This window comes from Papaver somniferum, chromosome 1 (assembly GCF_003573695.1).
Source record: "Papaver somniferum cultivar HN1 chromosome 1, ASM357369v1, whole genome shotgun sequence".
Classification (NCBI taxonomy): domain Eukaryota; kingdom Viridiplantae; phylum Streptophyta; class Magnoliopsida; order Ranunculales; family Papaveraceae; genus Papaver; species Papaver somniferum.
Window position 1 is genome coordinate 117,293,627 of NC_039358.1, and position 13,872 is coordinate 117,307,498.

The window sequence follows — 13,872 nt, forward strand, 5'->3', positions numbered from 1 at the left end:
TCGTCGAGGCTACGATTACTTTTAGTGCAATGTAACAAGCCTTTAAACCACTAAGCGTCCCTAGTGGACGAGTTATAGTCTCGTGAAGGTTTACTAGAGGTTTACCTACAAAACCTATACTCCAACTCATAACTACTTTTGAAAAATAGAGAATAAACACTAAACAAGCTATTTCGTCGGCATCTAATCCCGACTCAGTTAATATAGACCTCACCGTCAAGAAAAAATTCCATCTACTTAGAAAGGCTAGTGTTCATTCTAAATTTTTCAAAATTCTCTAAAAGTCGGAGTTTTGCCTACATCAATTTTTTTTTATGAAACACTTCCCCCGCACTTAAACATGACATTGTCCTCAATGGAAAACGGACTATAGTCTATGATTCAAGACAGGGAATTCCTAATATGATGCAAACATAATAAAACACAACAAAAACTAAAAACTAAAAATGAAAGGTAAGAAATACGATACAAGCGGGTTGCCTCCCTCTAAGCGCTTGGTTTAAAGTCATCAGCCCGACTTTCAGCTCCAATTACTCCTCCAGAGGAAGTGGATCAGTCAATTCTATGGCCTCTTCATTCTCCGTCACAAATTGCTCATAGTATGGTTTCACTCGATGGTCGTTCACCTTGAAAATCTTCCTTGTTTTTGGACTAGAAAGCTCAACCGCACTATGAGAAAACACATTAGTAACAACAAATTGTTCAACCCATCGGGACCTAAGTTTACCGGGAAACAACTTTAAACGAGAATGAAATAAGAGAACTTTCTGCCCTATAACAAAACTTTTCCGAGAAATCATCTTGTCATGAAAAGCTTTAGTTTTCTTCTTGTAAATGCACGAACTTTCATATGCATCATTGCGGATTTCTTCTAACTCATTGAGTTGAAGCTTTCTTTGTTTCCCCGCGGCATCTAACTCCATGTTGCACATCTTGATGGCCCAAAAAGCTTTGTGTTCAAGTTCTACGGGAAGATGGCATGGTTTGCCATAAATCATCCTAAACGGAGACATTCCAATGGGAGTCTTGTACGCTGTCCGGTACGCCCATAAAGCATCATTGAGTCTAAAGCTCAAATCTTTCCTTATAGTATTCACAGTCTTCTCTAGAATTGATTTAATCTCCCGGTTGGAAATTTCAGCTTGTCCACTTGTTTGTGGATGATATGGTGTTCCAACTTTGTGAGTAACATTGTACTTCTTGAGGAGAGCGTGGAAGGATCTCTGAAAATGGGAACCTCCATCGCTAATCACCACACGCAGTGTGCCAAACCTAGAAAATATTTTTTGTTACTTCACAAACTCACAAACAACTTGGGAATAATTAGTCTTGGTGGCTCTAGCCTCCACCCATTTAGAAACATAATCAACATCAAGAATAATATAAAGATTCCCATTTGAATTCACAAAAGGTCCCATAAAATCGATTCCCCAAACATCAAATATCTCTATGGGGAGAATTGGTGTTAGTGGCATTTGGTTTCTAGCACCTAGATTGACGGTTCGTTGGCATCTATCACAAGCTTTACAAAACAAGTATGCATCTTTGAATAAAGTGGGCCAATAGAAACCACTCTCAAGAACCTTGAGTGCCGTTCTTTTGGACCCAAAATGGCCTCCACAAGCATATGAATGACACAAATTAAGAATAAAATGAAACTCGGATTCTAGGACGCACCTTCGCATTATATGGTCAACACAATGCTTCCATAAATATGGTCCATCCCATGTATATCGTTTGGAGACTTTCTTGAGTTTCAATTTCTGAAAAGTTGACATGGTACTAGGTACTCGTCCCGTCACCAAGTAGTTCACAATATCAGCGTACCATGGAGTTGTGCTATCCACCGTAAAGAGTTGCTCATCTGGAAAACTATCATGCAAAGGAATTGCTTCTTCGGATGCAATCAGTCGACTCAAGTGATATTCCACAGTATTCTCACTGCCCTTCTTATCCTTAATTTGGAGATGGAACTCTTGAAGAAGTAGTATCCACCTAATGAGCCTCGACTTAGCATCTTTCTTTGTTAGCAAGTATCGCAGCGCGGCATGGTCAGAGAAAACAATCACTTGCGTACCCACCAAGTGAGATCTGTATTTCTCAAGTGAAAACACTATGGCCAAGAGCTCCTTTTCAGTGGTTGAGTAGTTGATTTGTGCGCCATTAAGAATTTTAGAAGCGTAATAAATGGCATACAGAACTTTACCATCTCGCTGTCCCAACACGGCTCCAACAACGTAGTCACTAGCATCACACATCAACTCAAAGGGTTTGCTCCAATCGGGCGGTTTGATGATGGGTGCAGTAGTCAACAACTCCTTTAAGGTGTCAAAAGCCTTCTTGCATTACATATCACAATTAAAGGTCACATCTTTTTGCAACAATCGGCACAAGGGCATTGCAATCTTGAAGAAATCCTTGATGAACCTCCTATAAAAACCTGCATGGCCAAGAAAAGAGCGAACCTCCCTCACATTTGTGGGGTATTGTAGGCTTCTAATCACATAAATCTTGGCTTTGTCCACTTCTAACCCCCTATAGGATACAATATGGCCTAAGACAATACCGTGATTCACCATGAAATGACACTTTTCCCAATTAAGCACAAGATTAGTTTCTACGCATCTTTTAAGTATAAGTGTAAGGTTATCTAAGCACTTGTCAAAAGAATCGCCATACACACTAAAGTCATCCATAAACACTTCTATGATGCTAGCAACGTAATCTGAAAATATACTTACCATGCAACGTTGTAACGTGCCAGGAGCATTACACAAACCGAATGACATACGTCTATACACAAATGTGCCAAATGGACAAGTAAAGGTCGTCTTTTCCTGATCTTCCGGAGCTATTACAATCTGATTATACCCTGAAAAACCATCAAGAAAACAATAGTGAGAGTGTCCAGCCAATCTCTCAAGCATTTGATCAATAAAAGGTAAGGAAAAATGGTCTTTTCGGGTGGTAGAATTGAGCTTCCGGTAGTCAATACACACTCTCCAACCGGTCTGAATTCTAGTTGGAACTAGGTCATTATCTTCTTTTTTCACCACCGTGACACCGGATTTCTTTGGAACGACTTGGACATGGCTTACCCATTTGCTATCGGATGTGGGATAGATAACCCCTACATCCAACAACTTCAGGATTTCTTTCTTGACCACTTCCATCATCGGAGGATTCAGACGACGTTGAGCTTCGCTAGTTGGTTTTGCTCCCTCCTCAAGAAGTATTCGGTGCATACACATGGAAGGGTTGATTCCCTTTATATCGGAAATGGTCCACCCTATGGCAGACTTGTACTCTTTTAGCACACGAATAAGATTGTTTTCTTGCACCTTGGTGAGGTTGTTGGAAACAATCACCGGTAACTCTTCCTTATCACCTAAATAAACATACTTGAGGTGACCCGGAAGAGGTTTCAATTCAAGGAAAGGTTCCTGCAAAATAGACGGAAAGAGTTTCTCATTAGTACAAGGTAAGGAAATATAAGAAACATCATTCCTAGGTGAGAGTTCTTGTAATGCGGCAAGAGAGCAAATGACTTCTTTAAGCTCATCACACATTTCTATGTCAACTTTCATGTCATTATGCTTTCCACAATCTAAACTTTTCATTATGGCTTTCTCTAACGCATCACCACCATCTAACTCAAACGTTTGTTGAGCTAAAGAATCAATCACATCCACTGAAAAACGTCACTCGGGTATCTCATGGCGTCAAATATGTTGAAACTTATGGGTTCACCGTCAAATTCCATAGTTATGGTGCCTCTAAAGACATCAATTTTAGTTCTAGCAGTTCTCATGAAAGGTCTACCCAACAGCAACGGTGTAGACGAGGGTGAATCTTCGTCCCTCATATCTAGAACATAAAAGTCTGCAGGAAAAATCAGCTCGTTAACCTGCACCAAAACATCTTCCACAACCCCTTTAGGATATGTAGTGGACCTATCAGCAAGTTGAATAATAATACCGGTATCCTTGAGAGGACCTAGGTCTAACGATTCATATATTGAGGTAGGCATAACATTAATAGTTTCACCTAAGTCTAGTAAAACACGATCAAACCTGGTTTTACCAATTGTACATGGTATAGTGAAACTACCGGGATCCTTTAACTTTGGTGGAAGTTTCTTTTGAAGATACGCGGAAGCATTCTCACCCACATACATAACTTCATTACCGACCAATTTGTGCTTCTTAGTGCACAACTCCTTCAAGAACTTTTCGAAACGAGGAACTTTCCTTATCGCCTCAAGAAGTGGTATGTTCACTTGAATGTTCTTGAAGATCTCATAAATCTCCTTGTATAGTTGTTTAAAGGTGAAAATCGTTTCTGCCAATTTTGGTAATTCCGGTAGGTGAGTGAGAAACAGATCTAAACCCCAAACAAATGTACTGCACGAGAGTACTTTAGATTCGAGAGATCAATCTGTACAACTCCGGCCTAAACCAAGAAATGGTCGTTTCGGATTTGCTTCGGTCACAAAGAGGAGGAGAAGGGCTGGTTTAGGGAGGGAAGCGAAGAGAGTGTTGAGACCAGAACAGTTCTGGAAGAGTAGTACTTGACTTGTATCAGAAGGTTAAAGCTTTTTGGAAAGCTAGCAAAGTTTCCTTTCTGAGTATTGTATTTCTCCTGACCAAAACTTGTTGTCTTGATGGAAATAAGTAAGACCTATTTATACAAGTCTAAGTGAAACGTACTCTGGCCTCGTAAGAAAAAGAAACGGATGAGTTAAATGGGAAGAGGTGGTAACGCCTGGTATTGATGGAATTTGATGGAATTGATGTTCCATAATGAAAGAGCGTTTCACCATTACTTCCTGCATTTACTAACCGTTTTATTCTTAATACACTGTCTTGAAACGGGCATTTTTGTATGTCGCACGCTGTAAACCGCCAAACCAAAACCCTAAAGAGCATCCCCCAGTTTGTGACATGTATTGATGTCTCGAGTGTTTTCGTGGAAAATGTGTAGCATGTCGCTGGTGTTTGATAAGTTGATCTTGAGAGATGTGTCGGCTCAGAAGCGACCTTCGACGGTCGAGATTTTTCATCTTGAGAGGAATCGTGGCCTTTGATGTAGGCGCGGCATGCCAAAGTGCAAGGGTTGCATGGCATGCGCCAATGGCTTGTGTGGAATTCCTTGGCTGTAGGTTGCGCATCGGGTGCAGGTGGAAATGCCAAAATGCAAGTGTTGCATGGTATGTGCCAATGGCGCGCGTAGCGGCTTGGCCCTAGGTTTGCACGGCTTGGCATGCTAGGTCGCAAACGTTGCTTGGAATGTGCCAATGGTGCGTGTGGAGGATTGGCCCTAGGTTTGCACGACTTGGTATGATAGGTCGCAATCGTCGCTTGGCATGTGCCAATAGCGCGCGTGGCGGCTTGTCCCTCGGTTTACACGACTTGGCATGCTAGGTCGCAAGAGTCGCTTGGCATGTGCCAATGGCGCGTGTGGCGGCTTGGCCCTAGGTTTGCATGGCTTGGCATGCTAGGTCGCAAGCGTCGCTTGGCATGTGCCAATGGCGCGTGTGGCGGCTTGGCCCTAGGTTTGCACGGCTTGGCATGCTAGGTCGCAAGCTTCGTTTGGCATGTGTCAATGGCGCGCGTGGCGGCTTGGCCCTAGGTTTGCACGGCTTGGCATGCGAGGTCGCAAGCGTCGCTTGGCATGTGCCAATGGCGTGTGTGGCGGCTTGGCCCTAGGTTTGCACGGCTTGGCATGCGAGGTCGCAAGCGTCGCTTGGCATGTGCCAATGGCGCGTGTGGTGGCTTGGCCCTAGGTTTGCACGGCTTGGCATGCTAGGTCGCAAGCGTCGCTTGGCATGTGCCAATGACGCGTGTGGATGCTTGGACCTAGGTTTGCACGGCTTGGCATGCTAGGTCGCAAGCGTCACTTGGCATGTGTCAATGGCGTGTGGCGGCTTGACCCTAGGTTTGGACGGCTTGGCATGGTAGGTCGCAAGCGTCACATGGCATGTGCCAATGACGCGTGTGGCGTCTTGGTCCTAGGTTTGCACGGCTTGGCATGCTAGGTCGCAAGCGTTCCCTTGGCATGTGACAATGGCACGTGTGGCGTCTTGGCCCTAGGTTTGCACGGCTTGGCATGCTAGGTCGCAAGCGTCACTTGGCATGTGCCAATGACGTGTGTGGCGGCTTGGCCCTAGGTTTGCACGGATTGGCATGCTAGGTCGCAAGCGTCACTTGGCATGTGCCAATGACGCCTGTGGCGGCTTGGCCCTAGGTTTGCACGGCTTGGCATGCTAGGTCGCAAGCTTCCCTTGGCATGTGCCAATGGCGCCTGTGGCGGCTTGGCCCTATGTTTGAACGGCTTGGCATGCGCCAATGACGTGTGTGCGGCTTGGCCCTAGGTTTGCACGGCTTGGCATGTTAGGTCGCAAGCGTCACTTGGCATGTGCCAATGGCGCGTTTGGCGCAATGATTGTGCATCTCGAATTTGGCACGGTTGTCGTGAAGTGCAATGATTGTGCATCTCGAATTTGGCACAGTTGTCGTGAAGTGCAATGATTTTGCAGCTCGAATTTGGCACGGTTGCCGTGAAGCGCAATGATTGTGCAGATCGAATTTGGCATGGTTGCCATGATGCGCAGCGATTGTGAGGCTTTGATTTTGGCATGGTTTCCATGATGCGCAACGATTGTGCGGCTTTGGTTTTGGCATAGGTGCCATGATGCGCAACGATTGTGCGGCTTTGGTTTTGGCATAGTTGCCATGATGCGCAGCGATTGTGCGGCTTTGGTTTTGGCATAGTTGCCATGATGCGCAGGCATTGTGCGGATTTGGTTTTTGCATAGTTGCCATGATGCGCAAGGATTGTGCGGCTTGGTTTTGGCATGGTTGCCATGATGCGCAGCGATTGTGCGGCTTTGGTTTTGGCATAGTTGCCATGATGTGCTGCGATTGTGCGGCTTTGGTTTTGGCATAGTTGCCATGATGCGCAGCGATTGTGCGGCTTAGGTTTTGGCATAGTTGCCATGGTGCGCATCGATTCTGCGGCTTAGGGTTTTGTGTGTCGAAACCCTAGTTTAGCATTTGACCGGTGACGTCATGCTATGCGTAAGGTTTTACGATTTTACCCCTTGTCTAAAAACCACCATCAACATTAAGTCTCTGCTTAGCTTGGAACAGGGGCCTTGTTGCAAGGTAAGCATAAGATGGTGACAGACGAGGATAGAACTGAGACAGTAAGTCGTGAAAAAGGGCTAAGGAGACTTGTCTGACCTTTTTCGAGATGTAAGTAGAATTCGCAATCCTTGCATCTGGTAGCTTTGTATAAATCCAGTCGTTTATATGTCTTTGTGGTCAGGCTTTGGAGCGCGAGGTGGAGCTGCTAGCATAGACTGGGTGTGAAAGGGACTTGTCAGTATTATTGAGCCTGGAATGGGCGTAGGCCGTTTGGAAGAGCATGTCGTTGGAAAGCATAGTGTGGCGCGGATTGGCAGTTGGCGCGGATTGGGAAGCTGGCGCGGATTGGGAAGCTGGCGCGGATCGGGAAGCTGGCGCGGATTGGGAAGCTGGCGCGGATTGGGAAGCTGGCGTAGATGGAGTGCTTTGTGGGACCGGTGTTATCAAGGAGGGTGCGTGCGTTTTTGGAAGAGACCAAGCTTGTTATTGCGAGCTCGGCTGCCTTTCTCCACGCACGGCTTTGAAAAGGGAATCATTTCCCTATTCGAAGTCCCCTCAATTATCACGCCTATATATAACAAGGGTGTTCTCCTTTCATCTTGTACCTTTGTTCTTCCATACCTTCGCGTTAGCGGCGTAGTGACAAGGAGAGTCAGCATTCCAGGTATGTCTCCCGACGCTTCTTCTTTAACTCTTTATATATTTTTTGTGTGCTAGAACGAAAACTCTTAGCTGTATATACGTTTCGTATGAACCCATAGAAAATACTGTTCTTCCATGTCTTCGTAGAATCGAGTCATAAGTGTGATTCTTATGAACCCATAGACTTTTCGTCATGAATACTGCGGCAGTATGTTTATGAAAACCTAGTTGCTTAGGGTTTTCTTTGGCTATGTGTGGGAGATAATTTCTTCTCGTCTTCCCCTTTTGGTGCAGATATCTTGTTACCAAAGCGCCATAAGAAACTCCGACAAGATGTCACTTGAACAAAGTATTGCTTCACCAAAAGACGTTGGTAACTCCAAACCAAACACGAATGATGACTTCTTCACAAATCCCCTTGCCGCATCCCGGAAAAATCATCCAAATTTCATGCCAATTCTCTTGACCGGTTCGGAGGATGAAAGGAGGACCCGTTCATTCCGACCAGAGAGCATAATACGGTTTTGTCTTCATAAAGGGGTGTACTCTGCTTCCCATATTGATTTCAGAATGTGTCAAAGCCCGTTGCGCTCCTTTGATAAATGGATTGAGTTTATGGTGAGCCAGGAACATATAAGTGCTAATTTGACTCGAGCACAGATCATTGACGCTGTTAGGGCTTCCGCAAATCTTCAAATTAGGAAGGACATCCCTGGTTTAGTTGCTTTTATCTCCAGATGGTGCCCGGATACTCACACAGCCGTATGCAGGTGGGGTGAAATGACCTTCTCCCTAGAAAGCGTGGCCCTTCTGCTGAATCTTCCCGTAACAGGAAACCTTAATATCCTGTTGTCAGAAGATGAAGAAAAGATGCGAGATGATCTCGTTGCGAAGTTGAAATATTTCGTTCGGAAAGAGAACAAAAAGTGTTTCTACGGCTGGTGGGTGTCCCAATGGTTCCCGGATGAGCTGGACGGAGTCAAAAGAATAGTACGCTTCATGTTGCGGCATTCTTGGCTCTCTGGTTGTCTAGGGGCATTTTCGATGACGGTTCCGGCAAGAAAGAGATAAGACAAGAGCTTCTGGCGATTGCCGTAAGGTTAGCGAGAGGTGAAGTTCTTCCCATTGGTAGCCTGTTCCTTGGTTCTCTGTATACGCATATGGATCACTTGGTTGCGGATATGCGCGTTTAGAACGGTTTTATGAAAGTGGACTCGTATGTCCATGTTGCTTTCCTTCAAGCGTGGTTATGGGAGCATTTCGATAAGTATGCTCCGAAACTGTTACCTTCGATTCCCGCGAGCTGAGGTGGTTCCAGAATACTCCGATGGGTGAACAGGCGCCCAAGAGCTGGCTTGAACTTGGTTGGGTTCCTTGATAAATTGCATGAAGTCGGTTTTCGCCCGTGGGCCCCGGTGCATGCGTCCGTAGTTCAGGTTAACACCTTTCTTCCGCTCCGAATATGGCTTTGCTTTCCGAAGATAACCTGACTGCTGGTGAAGATTTGTTTATGCGGAGTTGCATGCCCAGTTATATGCCGTCTTTCTTTAGGGGATCGTTCCAAGTAGCTTCTTATAATATTGATCGTGTTGCTCGTCACACGGGTTTCGACCAAGGGGTCTACCCTATCGATCTTGTATATCTCACAGTAATTCTCGAATTGCTTTCTTAGCCTTTTCCCTATCTGGGCAGTCAGCGATGGTCCAGTAGCTTCGGAACATGAGATGGTGTTGATGCTTCGATTTCCTTCGGGTAGTTGGACTTTCTTGCTTCGCTTATCCCTATCTTCAGTTTCTGCCTATTGTATGTATTACTTGAGGTCACCAACATCAATTAGTTTCTGGATCATTATCTTGAGATTCTTGCATTTCTTTGTTTTGTGCCCGTTGAAGCAATAGTATTCACAGTAATCCCTTGACTTCTCGGTCCTAGGGGTTGTTTTCCTTTGGACCATGGCCATTCCAGTTTTTCCCGGTCCTTGATTTCCCTTAGAATGCGGGTGTAGTTGGTGTTCAGCTTCGTGAAAACTTGATCTTAGAATTTGCGGTCATCACGTCGACGGTCATCCCTTCGTCCTATCTTATCATTGTTAGGACGTTCAGCTGAACTGCCCTCTTTGATCCGCTGGCTTGTTCTACGGAATTAGTCTGATGAGATCTTTGAGCTTGGGCCCTAGGGTTCTCCCGTTGGATCTCTTCTAGCCTGGCGTGCTTTTCAATGATTACTCGAAGGTCTCCTTCTGTCGTAGGTACACTTCCATGAATTTCCACAAATAATGGGATCATTCTATTCAATCCCCATTTGTAACAGTTGATGTTGACCACTGGATCTACGTTTCCTATGGCTTGACAAATCCTGTGCCATCTGTCGGTATACTCCCTGATTGTTTCTTTGTAAACGGTTATTAGTGAGAAGAGCTTGTCCATTCCTACGTTGACAACCTTATTGTACATGTAAGTTTCTAAGAACTTTTTAGCGAGCTGGTCATAGGAGTTGATGGAGTTGGGTGGTAGGTTGTCGAACCAAGATAATGTTGATCCCTTTAGACTTGAAGGGAAATACTTGCAGAGGAATGCATCGTCTTGCTCCCATCGGGCTAAGATACGATTGTAGTAACGAAGATGTGATGCGGGATCGCTGGACCCATCATAATATTCGAATGCTGGAACAAGGAACTTCTGAGGGATAAGTGCTTTGTCCAAGTGCGAGGTCAGTGGTGTGGTGTTTGCTTATCTCATCACCTTTTCTAGTCTCCCCATCCTTGCCTGGATTTTAGTTGCTTGATCTCTTCCATCATTTCAACACGAAGGTCCTCCATTGCCCGCTGGTGGTCTTCTTGGATCGTAGATCGCCCTGATCTTCGGTTCTCACTATCAAAATAGTCTAAATCCTCTAGCACAAAATCTGGGTCGGATGACCTATTTCCTCTAGTTACTCCTCGGTTTAATGGCTCGGGATTAGTCACGACAATCCTTCGGTCATGGTTCAGCTCTGGTGCTTTAGAATTTGCTACATCGTTTTGATGCGCTGCTCCGATGCTTTGGGAAATCTTGTCCTTGAGCTCCTTATTTTGTCGAGCTAATAATTCCACAACCTCTGGATATGTCTTCTAGATCTTCTTTAATTCTTCGAGCTCTGCTATCAGCTGGGGGGAATGATTCGATCCTTGGTTCGGAGTTCCGATCCGCCCCTGCCCCCCAATGGCCACAGTGTGATCTTCATCAACGGTATGGATTAAGGGATGGGGCGGGTCGGAATTTGGCAACAACAATTCTACATGTAGAGGCGTCGGTTGTGTAGCTGGCAGGGTCTGGTTCTGGTCGTTCGTTGCTGGCATCCCAAGGGATGGCTGCTGGTTTGGTGCCTTCGTCTTCTCACCATTTTGTTTGTTGCGCGTCATAACTGGCATCATCCTTGGTGTTTCTTTTGACGATGCCTTGGTTTTTCCCGTATCCTTTGTCTTTTCCATCTTCGATCTCTTTGCCTGCACAGGTAAAACATCATCGAAAATCCGATATCCAAGTGGGTCATGTTAGTAAAGTTAATTCAAATGTGAAGGTCATAAGCGCAACTCCACCAAAAGCTTTGGAGGGATCACGAAAGGAGAAAACTGTCCATTAGTTACAAACATAGATCCATTCACATATCTTGAAAAAACATTTTAAGCGAAGTGCATATCGATCGGTTTTAAGTATGAAAATCGTGAAAAATTCTAAGAAAAGTGCCGATCTCCAAGTTTTAAGTGTGGAACGTGTACAACATTCTAAGGAACACATAGATCCATAAGTTTCGAATTCGGGAAACAAGGAAAATTCTAAAAAATGCGTAGTTATGTGAGTTTTAAACTTGGAAAACAAGGATAACTTCTAAGAAAAGTATAGATTTATAAGTACTACTTAAATCCTGATACAATAATGTTAAATCACGTGAAAAAAATTGTTTTCGAAGGACGATTTTGGTTGTTAGCTTGAATCTGAACACTATTATTTAGAGAATAGCACGGGGAGCCAAAAATGGGTAAAATCACATGATAAAATAAATATTTTACCGGGACAGAGTCCCTGATTCTAGCGCCAGATTGTGAACACAGAAATAACGATGGTATCCATGTGTTCACAAACAATGTTCGCATTTACTTATGAAGTTTTCCAAAGATGGTATCCATCTTTTTCCATCGGTTGAGTTTTCCAAACTCAGCAGAAATTCTCGCAAAGAGAACTTCCGCCAGTTCGCGGACTGAGTTCGCGGACTTAGCACACAAACGATTTTTGGAAAATCCAGCAAAATTTCTCGGTCGAGAACTTCCAACAGTTCGCGGAATGAGTCTGCGGACTGGGTTCGCGGACTTGGAAAGCCAATTCCACAATCCTCCCGATTTCTCTTGATCAACAAAGTTCGAAAACTTCGGTTCAAGGAATACATGGTTATGTAATCTAAATTCTCATTTCAATCATTGAGACATTCTCAGAGGATGCTATGTAGCCGTTATTCACAAACTGATTCACGTCAGAGCAATTATCAAAGTGATTGAAACTTTTCATGACTTTCGTCACTAGGTGAAGATAAACTTGATCAAAGAGAACCACTTTACCAACACATGATTTCGAGAAAAAGATAAGCAATGAATGCTCAGATCGAAATGTCAAATGTGTATGATCTAGTCTATATAGCATACATATTTGACATTTGACATTTCGAGTTGAGCATTCTATATAGAGATATACTTTTGAGTGATATATAAGTTCAAGTCTCCACATACCTTTTTATTGATGAATTTCCACGGTTCCTTGTATAGATCTTCGTCGTTGTATGATGAATCTCCATGAAGTCCTTGAGCTCAACTACACTTTTCTATCCTAGTCCGAGACTTAGCTATGTAGGCTAGAAATCAGGACTCATAGTTTTGATCACTAACATTAACAAACATGCTTGAGATAGCAACGCATGCGAGGTCGACCGAGCTATGCTCTAACAAGTTGAAGGAGTTAGCAAAGTAGTGGGTAGAAAATCAACCAAGTCTCCGCAAGATGAGCAACTGGTTTTAACACGATTTCCACTTCCCACTCTTTGACTGCAACAATTGTCACACTTCATTGGATCAAGGTGTTTACAAATATAGCAATATAAATAAGTCTCTGAATCATGATTGAAAACATGACTTTCTTTCGTCAAACAGACAATACGAGATTAACAACTCAACGTCTGAGCAATTACTCCCAACAGAGCAAATTCAATCAATTAGAGCTTATTTTATTTCTTTACACAGAATACACAACACACCTACAATCTTCGATCACCATTGATCTCACATATTTCTCAGTTTCCCTCCTACAAATCGACGATCCTCTCTTGTGACCGAATTGACTCTGGAACGGCCATTGTCTTGGTTGAGGCCGGAGTCCTACAGATTGATCTCTCGAATTCAAAGCACTCCCTTTTTGCAGTGCATCTGTGAGAGGTTTAACAGTTCGCTCGGTTCAAGGAGTTTCCTCCGCACGGTCGTCTCCTCGATTCCTTAAAAACCAGTAACTCGTTTTTCCCCATCTACAGATTGGCGACCACAGTGGGAGATTATTCTCTCGGTTGCAATCTCAATTCTCACAAAGATGGTCGGTCTTAGGTCTGGTTCAGTTACCAATCCAGTTTCAACACCCGAATCCAATATCACAAGATTTAGTGGTGCTTCCACCACTACTCCTCCGGTGCAACCTTCCACTACCACTCCTCCGGCGCAGCCTGCCACCACTACTCCTCCAAGAACTGGTGCTCCTGTGATCACCCCTACAAGTGACGGCACTGGTGCCATCAACAATCCACTCTTTGGTCGGTCTCCTGAAGAAATCATAGAAAATCCGTCTACCATAGGCGATCTCATGAAGGTGCAAGAGACTCTTGCCAAAAATCAGACTGACGTGGCTACTACTCAGAAGGAATTATTTAATTATCTTAAGACTCTTACAGACAAGATGTCAGAGAAAACTTAGGAAAAAGGAAAATCTAAAGAAACGTCTTCAGACGCTGATCCCGAAGTCACTCGGATCCATGTAGTAGATGATGAGGAAGTTCCTAAGGCCGCAGACAA

At 44.3% G+C, this 13,872-nt stretch overlaps 1 protein-coding gene across 1 annotated transcript; it reads right to left on the bottom strand.

Annotated features, from left to right (window-relative positions):
- Positions 1-530: 530 nt before the first annotated feature.
- LOC113349647 lies at positions 531-4,177 on the bottom strand. The gene is made up of 5 exons (XM_026593653.1): positions 3,751-4,177; positions 3,008-3,691; positions 2,742-2,872; positions 1,678-2,336; positions 531-1,272 (listed from the first exon to the last, which is right to left on the bottom strand). Exons 1-5 carry the CDS (start codon positions 4,175-4,177, stop codon positions 531-533), a joined length of 2,643 nt encoding a protein of 880 aa, XP_026449438.1.
- Between the last annotated feature and the right edge of the window lie 9,695 nt (positions 4,178-13,872).

Bases quoted from the DNA above. Each gene is read 5' to 3' on its own strand.
- LOC113349647 (XM_026593653.1), bottom strand. From the start codon at position 4,177: ATGTATGTGGGTGAGAATGCTTCCGCGTATCTTCAAAAGAAACTTCCA. The intron at 2,873-3,007 runs GTTGGAGAGTGT...ATGGTTTTTCAG, and splicing joins TCCAACTAGAATTCAGACCG to GGTATAATCAGATTGTAATA. The intron at 1,273-1,677 runs GTGCGTCCTAGA...AATATTTTCTAG, and splicing joins GTTGACCATATAATGCGAAG to GTTTGGCACACTGCGTGTGG.